The sequence below is a fragment of the Podarcis pityusensis genome, assembly GCF_964106645.2.
Source record: "Podarcis pityusensis genome assembly, chromosome: 6".
NCBI classification, from domain to species: Eukaryota; Metazoa; Chordata; class Lepidosauria; order Squamata; family Lacertidae; genus Podarcis; species Podarcis pityusensis.
In genome coordinates, this window is record NC_138030.1 from 96501651 (window position 1) to 96515214 (window position 13564).

Sequence of the window (13564 nt, forward strand, 5' to 3'; positions counted from 1 at the left end):
GTCTCAGGCGTGGAGTAGAAAGATTCAGCTTTCCATTGTATTATGGGAGAAGGGTGGCATGAGGTGGCATAAAAATGCAGGCCGCTGTCTGCCCCATGCCTATGTGTTTTCAGTAGGCTGCTCTACGCTACCACATGTATTATACTGCGGAAGTCCATAAAACAGATTTATAAAGAGACTCATATAGCGATCATGTGAAATGCTGGTGGCTCTGCACTGATGGTGAGCAATTTCATCCCATGTCTGACTGAACTAGCTCGCCCGTGAAAGTGGATTGCTCCCTGAACACCTCATTTGCTTCTCTGATTATTGTCTCTGGAGTAACATCCAGCCTTTTCTGCTGGGCTCCCCACGGTAGCACATCAGGGAGAAGCATCCATTCTACCTGCTTGGGCAAGCTTTCGTGCCACAGTGTGGTATGAAATATAGCTAAGCAAACAAAGTGCCGGCTGTTGTTTTCCCTGCTTCCTAGAGGCCTTGGTTTGTGGCTGAGAATGTAGGCTTTGCAGTGATTTACATGTAACCAGGGGCTTATCGGTTTACCCAATGCCACTTGTCAGCTGTTCTGTGAATTGGCTCGTGCTTCCTTTAAAGGTTGGCAGAGGTGAGGAAAATATCTGTTGTTACCTTCTACATCTGCAGTGGCTTGCAGATTTCTACCTTCAGGCCTTGTGAGCCTGATATCACAGCTGCTGTTACAGAGGAAGGGTTTGAATGCTGGATCCTCACCATCATCCTGCACTAACTCTGCACATGAGAGCCAGTGTGGTGTAGTGGTTAAGAGCGGTAGTCTCGTAATCTGGGGAACCGGGTTCGCGTCTCCGCTCCTCCACATGCAGCTGCTGGGTGACCTTGGGCCAGTCACACTTCTCTGAAGTCTCTCAGCCTCACTCACCTCACAGGGTGTTTGTTGTGGGGGAGGAAGGGAAAGGAGAATGTTAGCCGCTTTGAAACTCCTTAAAGGGAGTGAAAGGCGGGATATCAAATCCAAACTCTTCTTCATCCAAACTCTTCTTCTTCAATATACTCCCTGCAGCTGCCAAAGAGGAGAAAGATGGAAATAGCGGACAAGCTGCCTTTCACCATCTGATTTGCAGCTTGAGAAGTCCCTGATAGGCTTCCACAGAGTTACTAAGCAGACAGTGCGAAAACCATTGTTTTATATAATTGTCAGGTAGCCTGGCTGCATTTCTTTTAAAGGTTGTTTCTGTTTGGCATCCATCCTATGCTAAAGTCAGACCGGGGCAACCATCCAGTTCTGGAGGATCTGCTGTTTTGATGTTTACAGCTTGCTTCTCTTTCTAAAAAGAGTGGTTCCTGTTTTCTTTCCCACATATCACTATAACATACTTCTGATAATGCACTATCTTATCTTAGGGATTCCCACCCACACAAGAGAGATAAAGAGGTTTTCATTTTATGTGTATTACGTCTTTACTATAAGAGTCAAATGGCAACATTCCAGTTTAAATTACAAGGCAATTCCAGAGATGATGTCAAAGGCATCATCAGCCATACAAAATGTGAATTGCATGAGTCGCTATTGATCTGTTGGGTTTGTGTGACTCACTAAATGAGCCCAACAGCAGCAGATATGAAAAGAATTTGGGGCAGAATCTATCCTCCCACTCCCATCTTCAACTTTCATCTGGCACCTTGCCAGATTGCCATGAACTGGATTATTATTATTTATCACTTATTAAATTTTTATACCACCCTATACCTGCAGGTCTCAGGGATGATGGTTCCAGTCCAACCTGCAATTGTCCTTGGATTCAGGAAGCCTGTGATGAGGTCCTAACTCTGCCATTCCCACACGTGCGCACTCCATACGGAATATGCCACTCGCACATGGCGGCCGTACCGGCTGCTGCTTGCGCAGCGACCGTATAGGCTGCTGTGCGAGCGGCAGCCTGTACGGACTGCGCACACACGGCAGCCCATACGGTCGCTGTCTGAGAGGCAGCCAATACGCATGTGAGAGCAGCAACCCGTAGGGATGCCGCGTGAGTGGCGCCCATATGGACTGCAGGCGCCCTTGGCCGCTCTACAGCTGGGGGGAGGCAGGGGCCATCTTGTTACCTCTCCCAGAGTGGCAACCAGGGCAGCCCGCCCCCTCCATCCCCCTTCCTATGCTACTGCTGCCATGCACCCTCTCTGTCCCTCAACCTCAGTTCCAAATCTGTAAAATGGTAGTAATTGTGACTTATTAAAGTATCTTGCAGATTAAGAGTGCATTGTAAATAAATAGCAAATTTGTAACTGAAGAGCACACTCTTTCACTGCAGAACCACTTGGGCAACAGGCTTCTAAATCCCCACCCACAAACCCAAAACATGCTTCAGCAGTGAAATAGATCTCTGAGGTACCGTACTTTTCGCCCTATAGGACGCACCGTCCTATAAGGTGCACCTAGTTTTTTGGGGGGGAAATGAAGGGGAAAAAATTATTTCCACCCCAGGCGCAGGGCTGGGGAAGCCCGAGCTTCCCCCGGCCCCAGCCCCCAAACAGGCAGCTCTCTGCAAGCCGTGGGAGCCCAGCGCTGGCTCCCGCTGCTTGCGGAGAGGTCCGCGAAGCCTGGACGCGCTGAGCTCAGCATGCACAGGCTTCAGCATGCAGGCAACTCTCTGCAAGTAGCGGGAACTCAGCGCTGGGCTCCCGCTGCTTGCGGAGAGGTGCGCGAAGCCTGCATTCGCCCCATAGGACGCACACACATTTCCCTTTCATTTTTGGAGGGGAAAAAGTGCATCCTATAGGGCGAAAAATATGGTATTTTAGGTTGCATACAACTGAAATATTAGTTGCTGTGGTTTTTCTCTTGCAGGGTGAGCCAGGTTCCCCCTACACTTTGCTATTTAAAAACAGTACTAGCAATTTTGATGTTGGTGCATTCACCATTCTGACCCCTCCCTGCCACCATGCTTCAGGCAGGCAGGCCTTATATGAATACATATATTCATTTCGTGATAATTTCTGAACTAACAAATTGGGACTTGGGCTAGATGAAAACAGAAGCTTTTGGTCATAAGGAAAAATGATCTGGGAAAGGATATTCAGCCTGTTCTGGGTATGGTGGCAATTGGAGAGTGGGTTGTAGCTTTGGCCAGGAATTATTTTGCATCGTTTAGGAATGTATCATCTGAAGAACGCAGATGTGGTCACAGTCACAAATGCTTTGGTCACATCCAGGTACTCTCTGTGTTTTGTGTTGGCGTTGCCTTTGAAGGGTGCAAGGAAGCTGTTGCTGGCAGAGAATGCCAGGGTACTCTTAGTGGTCCATTATTCAAAGCAGATTAACCCAATATTACACAAAATCTATTGGCTCCTGATACATACTTGAGCCCAGTTCGAAGTGTAGGTTACCTCCTTTAAAGCTCTAAGTCAGGGTGGTCCAACTTTTCATACCAAGTGGGCCGCAAGAATACTTTTGACACAGAACCTGTGGGCCTCACACTTCCTTGTCATGGCGGGGAGGGGGGGGAAGGATAAGGCCCAAATCAAGACTATTTACAGAAATATTGCAAAATTAATGAATGTTAGAATGATGTTGGATTGAAGTTAAGTGGTTTCTAGCTGTACTGGTATAAAAGAATATGAAAAAATTGGTTTTTAATATGTAAAAATTTAATGTTATAATATATCAATATTAAAGATTAGGATTAAAAAGGAGGGAAAGGAATTGCTGGATTAACAAATTGAATTGGAATACAAAAGAGGGAGGTATGAGGAGGTCCGGGAAACAAGTAAATGCAAAAGAAGTGATGAAAAGATGGAATTGTTTTTAACTGTTTTTTCTTCTTTGTATTTTGTATTTTTCCTTTTTATTGTTAATTTTCTCATTAATGTGATTTTTCTTTTCTTTGAAATTTTAATAATTTATTTTTTTTAAAGGATAAGGCCCAAATCTGATTCCCAGCCAGCCCTCGAGCTGCCTTCCCAAAGCCAGCTAAGTGAGCTGCTCTGACAGAGTCCTAGAGATCTACATCCTCCTTCTCAAAGCCTAGTTAGCATTTTCCCAGCTTGGGAAGAAGGTGAGAGGGCTCTAGGATCCTGCCAGAGCCTCGAGCCTCATTTACCTGGCTTTGGGAAGGCAGCGGAAGGGCTGTGGGGTTGTGTGTGTCAAGTGTTGCTGAGGCTTCCGCCCCCCAAAAGGCCTCAAGGGCGGTGTGAGGTTCTTGGGCCACACCTTGGACCATTCTGCTCTAAGTGGTTTGGCTCTGGGCAGCCCTGTAGCCAGTGTGGGGCAAATGGATGCACAACTACCCAGAGCTATTCTCTCCTCCCCCCTCCCCCCCTGGATATTTTTGGGAAATTGTCTCATAAATATGTGACACTGTCCCACCACAACATGACACACAATGACACCTTCCATTTAAAGAATAACAGTCCAGTGACATCTGGAGGGCTCAGGTTAGCCATCCCAGGTGTAAAACTGACCCAAGAGGCCTTGAGTACTGATGACTAGATTGGTCATACTTATATTGCTTATACTGGACACCTGCTCTGTTGTTTGTGTGTTTCAAATGGTTCATTTTATATGGTTTACTTGTTTTTAGATGCATTTATTTTTATATTTTATTGTAAACTGCTATGAGTACTGTTTCTGCCACATATATATCTGACAATGCAGCTGCCTGTTATATGTGTGGGATTATGAAAATACCACAGTAGCAATTATAAGACCATTTGTGACCAGCTAGTATTGATCAATGACATTTATCGGTCTTATGAAGTATGCAGATTTAAAGAGATGGCTTAACTGGATGGCACACTCAATTCCAATATTTCTTTGATGAAAATAGGGATGTCCTATTCCAATAATAATAATAATAATAATAATAACAACAACAACAATAAATATTCTACCCATCAGGCTGTGTTGCCTCAGCCACTCTGGGTGGCTTCTGACATATATAAGAACACAATAAAACATTTAAAAAACTTCCCTATGCAGGGCTGCCTTTAGATGTCTTCTAAAGGTTAAAGAGTTACTTATCTCCCTGGCTCGGGGGGTTGCATAACTCCATACCCTCCAACATTTATCCGAAGAAAAGAGGAAGGAAAAGTGAGACATTCCAGGATCAAATCAAATCCGAATCGGGGATGGCTTCTGTAAGTCCAGGACTGTCCTGGAGGTGTTCCATGGTGGTGTGGACCAGGTCCTTCAAAGCAGGGGCACTTGCCCAGTCTCACACATTTTCCATTGACAGGCACTCCCATTAGCCAAAGCTCTGTGCACTGGCACCAACTCCTGGGGGCCCAGGCACCCACAATTTTGTGGCTGTGGCCGTCCAGCTGCTGCCACTCCCCACCACCACCACCCCCTGCCATCGCCTTACCTCTGGTACACTGGCACCATGGCACGAATGATCTGGGGCTTGTCCCTCTGCCGTGGGACCTTTGTTGGGGCCTGCTGTGGCCACGGGTGTGCTTGCAGGGTCCCCGGCGGCAGCGGGCCTCAACAGAGGCGCGGTGGAGGTGCAGGCTCCAGCCCCATCACCACTGTGGCACCATGATAGTGCGTCTGCAGCCGCCACAGCATCATGATAGTGCCAGGCCACACAATCTTGATGGCACAGCGTGACGTGATGTCACGACATTGTAGCATAGCGCCTGTGCGCAGGGCACCCACATTCAAGGGCCCAATTCCGCACTGCTGGCTCTGTGCAAGGGCTTCTGCTTGAGCAACAGGGAGGAGAGGGGGGAATCGTTCCATCTGCTAAGCTGACAATGTTTGTAATAGCATGATGTGGAATTCCACCCACTGTTTATTTTCTTGGATTCTTAAAAATATATTATTTCTCCAGGCTTTCCAAGAAGGATCAGTTTATTCACTGGCAGTATTTGACATTTTTCTGATAACTGCTTTCTTTGTTTTTACTTCTTCTTTTTAATTGTAAACGGGTGGGGACTAATTCTTCCTGCTCACCCTGATACCTTGTGTGGGAGTCAGGCTCTGTGTCAAGCTTCAGTCTGGTTCACCTGGTGGCGATGGGGGCCACTAAGACCCTACAGAGCTCCATTCTGCATAGTCATATGCCGTATATGTACATCTAAATAGCCACATCCCAAGCCCTATTTCTTGAGGTCAATTCTGTGAGACAGAAGGTGTATGAGAAGCATTTCACACCTGCAGGGTTCCACGTGGTGTGGCAGCTCAGAGTTTTCAACTTACCCCACTTCATGTTCTGTTTTCATGTGGCAAAAGACCAGGGCCTGGTTGTGAACACATGCCAGGCCATAGGGAACTCTGAACAGCTGATTGCTCTCTGTGTGCCCCACATTTTATATAAACTGGCTGTCACCTGTGCTTGCATGTGACACCAGAGGCTGATGCGCATGCAAGTGTAATATAATCTAATTGCTTTCTTTTAATGTCTTTAGGCAACAGCAGCCTTGGGAGAATATTTTCTCCTTGGGTAGCCCATAAGAGCTGAATGAAAGAAAGGATACTTATCTCTTACAAAATATGGAAAATTAGAGAATATTGCAATAATTGAACTCCCATTTCTCTTGATTTATTAATACAAGGGGGGGAAAGCATTAATCACAGGCCTATTTTAGTACATATGAGACTGTGCTTTTGGCATGACAGCCCACAGTGGATGCCAATTTCCCCCCATTAAAAACTGACTCTGAATGGTTGTTAGGCTATTTTCATTCCCAAGAGAGAGATGCTGCTTGCAGAAAAGCAGTCACCCAAAATAATTATAATGCTTTCAGATGAGAAGTTTCCTTTCATTATACGTTATCAATATTATTGAATCTCTTTCCTGTAATTAGAGCCACGGGACTAACTCTCTGGGACTAAAAGATAATAGCACGCAGACAGAAAACTTGTGCTGAAGCTCTAAAATTTTTGGTCAAAAAGTTTACATTACCAGAACAGCAGTGTGAATGTTGTGCCTATACTGAACGATGAACCATCCTAGGTTGATTTCATTAGGTATTCCCTTTAAGTGTTATAGGATTGCTGCTTAATGCTGCAAGATTAAAGAGCACTGAAGGAAAAGAAGGCATCAGGCCTTACGGAACAGCCTTGCAAACAAGCTCACAAAATTTTCTGGTCCACAACTTTTACTGGCCTATCTCCCAACATGTACCTAAATTAGCTATTTGTGGTACATGTTGACAGTCTGGAAGAAAATAAAGAGCAAATTGCATGTCTGCTTGCTTACCATAAGTCTAGACTAAGTGGGTGTTGGTTGAAAAACTTGCTTCAGAATGCTTTGCTCAGCGTTTGCTAGGCAGCCGCCATGCGGCTTGCAGGTGTCAAACGCTCAAATCAACACATGTGGCATCCACAAAAACTTTTATATGGAAACTGCCTAATCCTGAATCGTCCCCCCTCTAAATATGTCCTGTGCATGCTGGGGAGGGGAGGTTTGTAGATTGCCATTTTTCCTTGACCTGCTAGTTGTCTGTGTGCTTTAGTTTGCAGTTTCTCTGTGCACACCCTGCTCCTTCATTCTGATGTGGTAAAAGTCCAAGGAAAGCTACATCATATAGATTGTAGCAGGGCCGTTTTTCAGCTGGAACTTGCCAGAACTCAGTTCTGGCACCTCTCAGGTGAGTGCCATTATAAGAGAACAAGGGAGGTGTTCATGGTGAGTTCCGGCAGCTAAGGTAAAAGGTAAAGGACCCCTGGACAGTTAAGTCCAGTCAAAGGCGACTAGGGGGTGCAGCGCTCATCTCGCTTTCAGACTGAGGGAGCTGGCGTTTGTCCACAGACAGGTTTCCAAGTCATGTGGCCAGCATGACTAAACCGCTTCTGACGCAACAGGACACTGTGACGGAAGCCAGAGTGCACGGAAATACCATTTACCTTCCTGCCCCAGCGCTACCTATTTATCTACTCGCGCTGGTATGCTTTCGAACTGCTAGGCTGCAGGAGCTGGGACAGAGCAATGTGAGCTCACCCAGTCACAGGGATTTGAACTGCTGACCTTCCAATCGGCCCAAGAGGCTCAGTGGTTTAGATCACAGCGCTGAGGGAGCAGAAATGTAATGGGAGAATAGAATTATTATTTTATCAGTTTCAGTGTTTTATATTATTAAATATAGTTGTCCATTTTCCTTTGTAAACTGCTTCATGGGTTGTTAAATAAATATTCTGCTGCATGTGTGGTTCAGCTGTGGAGGCAGGCCAGCCACCTTAGCAGTTGTCTGAAGCTGCCTCTGCCATTAAATGAAATTGCTTAGGAGTTGGCAAATCGACTAAATCATGTTGGAGCACATCTGCACAGCGGTTTCTGAGGAGACCAGACAGGCACCCAGTGCATATCCATTCCAGTCCCTGGAGTTCATATTTGCTTAGTGCTTCATCTTGATCGACTGCCTCCAGTTTTGCCTGTCATTCCACACACAGCCTGTTTACCATTAGTCAAGGGAGTCAGGCAGCAGATTTTGGAGTACCATTAAAGGGCAGCAAATTGTCATATATTTAGTTTGGTGCTATGCCACCGTATGGAATGCTGTTTGGGTTTTTATTTTTTATTTTTGCCTCTGACTGGCCTCAAATGTCTTGTTCTATCAAACATCTGGTTTACTGTGTGCCTCTGCTGAAGCTAAAGCTTCAGGAACCAATATGTACTCACCCTTTGTCACTAAGCTGGAAAAGCAAATGCGACAAAATCCATTCTACTTTATGATTCACTTGTTGTCATGGTCAATGCTAGATGCTCAATGCCATTTTAATGCAGTGTATGCTTTACAGAGACATTGTCAGGTGAGTCTGTGCAAACCTTGAAACGCAAGGAGAGTACAGATTTTTTAATCCAAAAAACGCTACTGCAGGAAGCCACCCTCCGCCCTCTCCCACCACAGCATCACATCAGAGCTTGTAATCGGCTGTGTATTGTGCACAGTGTTTGAAGGACACAGCACCCCATGATACCACTGATTCAAATGCATTTTCAGCCTTGCTCCTTTTTATCATTAGAACCTTGTTTCCTTATTCTTCCTTACATGCCCACCCACCCCCCAGTAGAAAGTTTGACCTGAAATATTTGCTCAATATCATGACACAGCAGGTGTCTACATAGTCTATTTTAAGCTGTGTTTCTTAGGTAATAGAATACAACATCTGCATATACACATAAAACTGAGCATGCTGCTGTATTGGAAGAAGAAAAATATATGCTGCATAATGTCTAATATCTATATACACACACACATAAACAGCTCTCCAGGACTAGGATTTTCATCTGGGATAGATTTTCTCCTCTAAACAGGTCCCCTTCAAAGAGGGTCCATATGTCCTCTTATTGTTCACACAGCACCAACATCAATCAGTGAATAATAAATAACAGTCAGTGGTAAGGATGATAAATAGCATTATGGTGGAGTTCAGTGCCACTTTTATCCATTGGTGCATGAAAGCAGGAAAATGATAATTCTCTGACATGTTTTGTACAGCTGCCACTTTGGAACTTAGATGGGCTTCCGGTTTCTTTAGGAGAAGCTTTGCAGGTTCAGTTTCTCACACTCATTCCTGCACCACTTTATTTACCCTCCTTCTCTTACCCACTTTGGTGTGAGAGACATCATATTGCATAGTGGAGTTGCTGGGGAGGAAGGGATTATGAATGGAGTGAGGAGATGCACCAGGTCATCTGAACTCGTCTTGGTTCTGCTTAAATCTAGAGCTTTTCACAAAATATAAATCCACTCTGCATACTGAGATGGCAACCTTACCAGGAGATTGGCCTCCTTTTATTTATTTCTCTTACCACCAGTATCACAGGGGTATTCCTACAGCACAAATTGATAATTGTATCTACAACACTTGAACAATTTCCCAGAGGGAGCCTAAGAACTAATATGTGAGGGTGCCAATAAGTTTTAGCATCCTAACAGATCTAGTTGTAGAGCTAGTTCTATTACTCAAGGGCAGGAGGACCCCAACCCATATATGAAGGAGGTTTCATGTTTTTGGCTTCTTGGACAATGACCTTTGCCTCTTTATACTGGCAATAAGACAAGTGTATTCACAGTTCTTTGAAAGGGCCATCCATGAAATAAAGAAGCAAGAAGAAGTAGATTTCAGAAGGAGTACACTGCCCACTCCCTGCTTCTACTTCTATCCCTGCATGCTGTTCAAAAAAACCCAAACCCACCCACCAGTCTTCAGAACAAAGTTGGAGCAGGAGCTTAAAATGCAAAATATCTGAGACTTACAATGACAGTATAATTTAGATGGCTGTATATAGAGGGGCAAGGGATAACACTAAAGGGGCAGAGACTGTTTCAAGATCACATCAATACAAATCCAAGTAAAAAGGAGCTGTGTTGTTCTCTTTTCACATAGGAGCTAGCCTGAGTCCTGTGCATTATACCACAGCTTTAACTCTCCCATATGCCCCAGCTCCAACAGCCTATCAGAGTGTTGTCAAAGAAGGTCTTTTCAGTGGTGGCTTCCCAGTCATAGAACTTGATTCCAAGTGAAATCAGGGAAGCCCATCTCTCCTTAATTTTAAATAGACCTTGGGTCATCTTTTTATCATGGACATCGGAGGCTAATCTAGGACACTGCTTTTTAGGGTTGAGTTATTTTTCTTTTTTCTGTGGTAGGTTGGCCTATATAACTTTTGGTGGTACTGGATATTATGTTTGAATGGGTTTTATTGTTGGATTTTATTATGGCTATGTATTGTGAACCTCTTTGGGATACAGTTTTGCCTTAAAAGCAGTCTGAAAACCTATTGAATAAGGTAAGGAAAATAAATAACTGCCTGAACATACAGGGGAAAAGAGATGTAGAACCTTCTTGTCAGGGTTCGTCTGGATTTGAATTCAAAACTTTCTTATCAACAGGCTGGTTGCCCCTTGTGATAAGCTATTCCGGGTGGTAAAGCAAAGGGGAAACTGGCTGTACCATCCATCTCAAGCCTCCACTTTGCCCCCCCTAAAACAGATTTGGTTTTATTTGGCCAGGCTGTAAATCACTCCAGGCCAAGTCTAGAGCCTTGTCTGTCTTGCCTCTCCCTTTTTTAAACATCTGCTGAGGCATACATCTGCTACCTGCTGGTCTATGTCCTTCTGGCTGACCAGTTACTGCAATTTGACTGTCCTTTCTGCATGGTGCCTTGCACCTCTGGCCGCTTGCTTCTGGCGCTTCTCGACAAGGCCAGCCTCTGACCCTCCAGATGCTCTTTCTGGATCTGCTTTGTGGTCCAGCACAGATGACTATTTACCGACTAGCCTAGTGTAGTAAAGGAATTAGGAAGCCTGGCTTCACGACCAGTGAATTCAGCATAAAATGTAGTTCAGATGTTATGTTCCCGAAAACAGCACCACCTACGAAGTGTTTCAGTGTTGTGTGTGTGCATTTGCTAAAGTTAAAAATATAGGTGTCTGCTCACACACGCACACGCACAAGGATCCAAAGAGAGCACTGGACTCATGCTGAGAAATGTTTTACACACACACATACAGCCCAACTCTTCATGCTTCTTCCGCTCCCCCTCTCATTCTACCGCTGTTGTAACACCAATGAACTTAATTTCACATACGGAAATGGATTTGGCTGGTGCAGGAAGCTCATGGTATCTAAGGAGGGGAGTCTCCATCTCTGCTCTAGCTGAGCCTCCTCTGGGTTTGAGACAGCAGGTCTGTATACATTTTTGACCTTAGGAACCTGGGGTAAGAGTCTTTTTCCATAAGGCTGTGAATTTTGCCCTGGGCCTGGTCAAAGCACGTTGGTGAGGGCTCCTGTATGTTCCGTCTTGTCACCTCTCGGGTCTGGAAGTCTATGTTCACCTGAGAAAGAAACACAAATGTAATTTGTGCGAGGCAGCAGGGGCAATTCTTCACTTCCCCCGCCCTCCATCCACAATCAAATACAGCATTTTTGTCACACTGTCAAATTTAATTCATCACTTTTGAGCTGAAAAGCAAACCTGGAGTACATCTGGCTCGATGACACATGCGCAGCCATGTAGAATTTCAGCTGGCATTGTCAACTTTTAATTTTAACCAAACTGGCCAAGGGGTGAGGTAGATTTGGGGGCAAAATCAGGGTGAAACATATTGAGCCAAGTGCAATGATGGAACTTGCCAAGTGAAAGACGCAGCAAGCTGGATGAGTAGGTAGGCAATGAAAGAACCAAGGCTGGACCACATCTGAGATGCATTGGTTTCTCATATTTTAATACTGATCACCTGACAAACAGGCAGTAGGATCATTAAAATATTGGGCATCTGGTAACCCAAGTTTTAGGATCCTTCTCTAGATCAGCAAATTACAGTAATTTCTGAATTGCCTAACCTTTATTGTAATGTCATGAAGCATATTTCTGCGCATGTTAGTGCATATTTGCTGGGAAGCAAGTCCTGCTGTATCCATGTTATTCCATTCTAACCCTTACAAATACCCTTTGGAACTTGACATCTATCAAGTTTTAGGTCTGAGTGCATATCTAAACCCAAGTGGCTGTAGCTCATGCCCACTGTATTATGCTGCACCAGAAGATGGGAAGTCAAATGTTCTTGCAACTATACAGTCATGTGGGAAAGACATTGCACTTCTGCTGTGGGCTCGCTTATGGAGATGAAGCCCATCGCTTCTTTTTCCTTAGACATTTTCACGGAGATTCAGCCGCCACTATTTTCTGCTGTAAATCAGGAAACTCAGAGTCCTTCCAAGATTAGGGCATTTGATCTCCTCTCCTGCTGATAAGTAGTTGGTAGATTGAGTCGAGCTGGAGCTAATTAAGGCTTTCTCCGAGACTTTCCAGGGCTTTCTCTAAAACTTTTAGCCTAAACTTTGTGATTATAGTAATTAAGAAAAAAATACCAAGCGATAGAATACTAGAACTGATAAAAGCTAATAAAAAGCTGATAAAACTAATAAAAACCGCACGACTGATGCAGAGCTCAAATCAATGCTTCCTCTAACGACACCCATGTGGAAAAGACTGTGGGTAGCCTTCTTCTCTGCAGAGAGGGATCCCTGAATGGCTGTTAGCTTCTACATCCATCCAACCATGGCTTAGTGGTATGTGCAAACATTCCAGGGGTGAGCACACATTGCCTGATTTCCCCCCAGGTTATAAACTGTGGCCCTATGTTGTGTATTTTTGTGTTTTTATTCTGTAAACTGCCCTGTGAACCTCCGATGAAGGGAGGTATAGAAATAGATACAAACAAACAAACAAATAGACTGAGGTTCCACAAGTGGCCCGCAATCCTAGGAAGATTGGTGCGTGGTGGGTTCTCTGCTGCTCTCTACCACCCTTGTTTCCAAGATTCATCCTGCCAGAATAACAGTTTCTTGCATCTACTAACCTCTCGTGGTGCTTGCACATCAATAAATTCTTCAAAAATTCTGTGTGCCTTGGAAGCCAGCTTGGCAGTGGACCGTGTCTTTTTGAACTCCTCGCAAGCCAGCCAGAATTCCAGGTTCTCTTCACTGAACTCAGTCTTTAGGAATGCACGAAACGCAGCCACTCCATCTGAAAAAAGGGGAAACTCTTTAAGGCTTGAATGTGTGAACCATTTTCAATTTTTAGGGGTTTGTTGCTGTTGTTCCATTCTAATGAAATGGAACCATAGGTCCCACCTA

The 13564-nt window shown here is 44.7% G+C and overlaps 1 protein-coding gene and 1 long non-coding RNA gene across 10 annotated transcripts in view; both read right to left on the minus strand.

The window, feature by feature from the left end:
• Nucleotides 1–8675: 8675 nt before the first annotated feature.
• The window catches only part of LOC308480672, a 124356-nt gene continuing 119467 nt past the window's right edge, over nucleotides 8676–13564 (minus strand). Inside the window, exon 2 of the long non-coding RNA XR_013988213.1 lies at nucleotides 8676–9778. This is a non-coding gene — a long non-coding RNA (uncharacterized lncRNA). The remainder of the gene's footprint in view (nucleotides 9779–13564) is intronic.
• Nucleotides 8676–13564, minus strand: part of RGS8 (regulator of G protein signaling 8) — an 84596-nt gene continuing 79707 nt past the window's right edge. For all 9 annotated transcript variants that reach the window (XM_081012299.1, XM_081012298.1, XM_081012296.1 and 6 more), the window contains 2 exons: nucleotides 13288–13454; nucleotides 8676–11760 (listed from right to left, as the gene is read on the minus strand). In XM_081012299.1, the coding sequence (XP_080868425.1) occupies nucleotides 11578–11760; nucleotides 13288–13454 (350 nt within the window). In that variant the 3' untranslated portion in view covers nucleotides 8676–11577. The remainder of the gene's footprint in view (nucleotides 11761–13287; nucleotides 13455–13564) is intronic.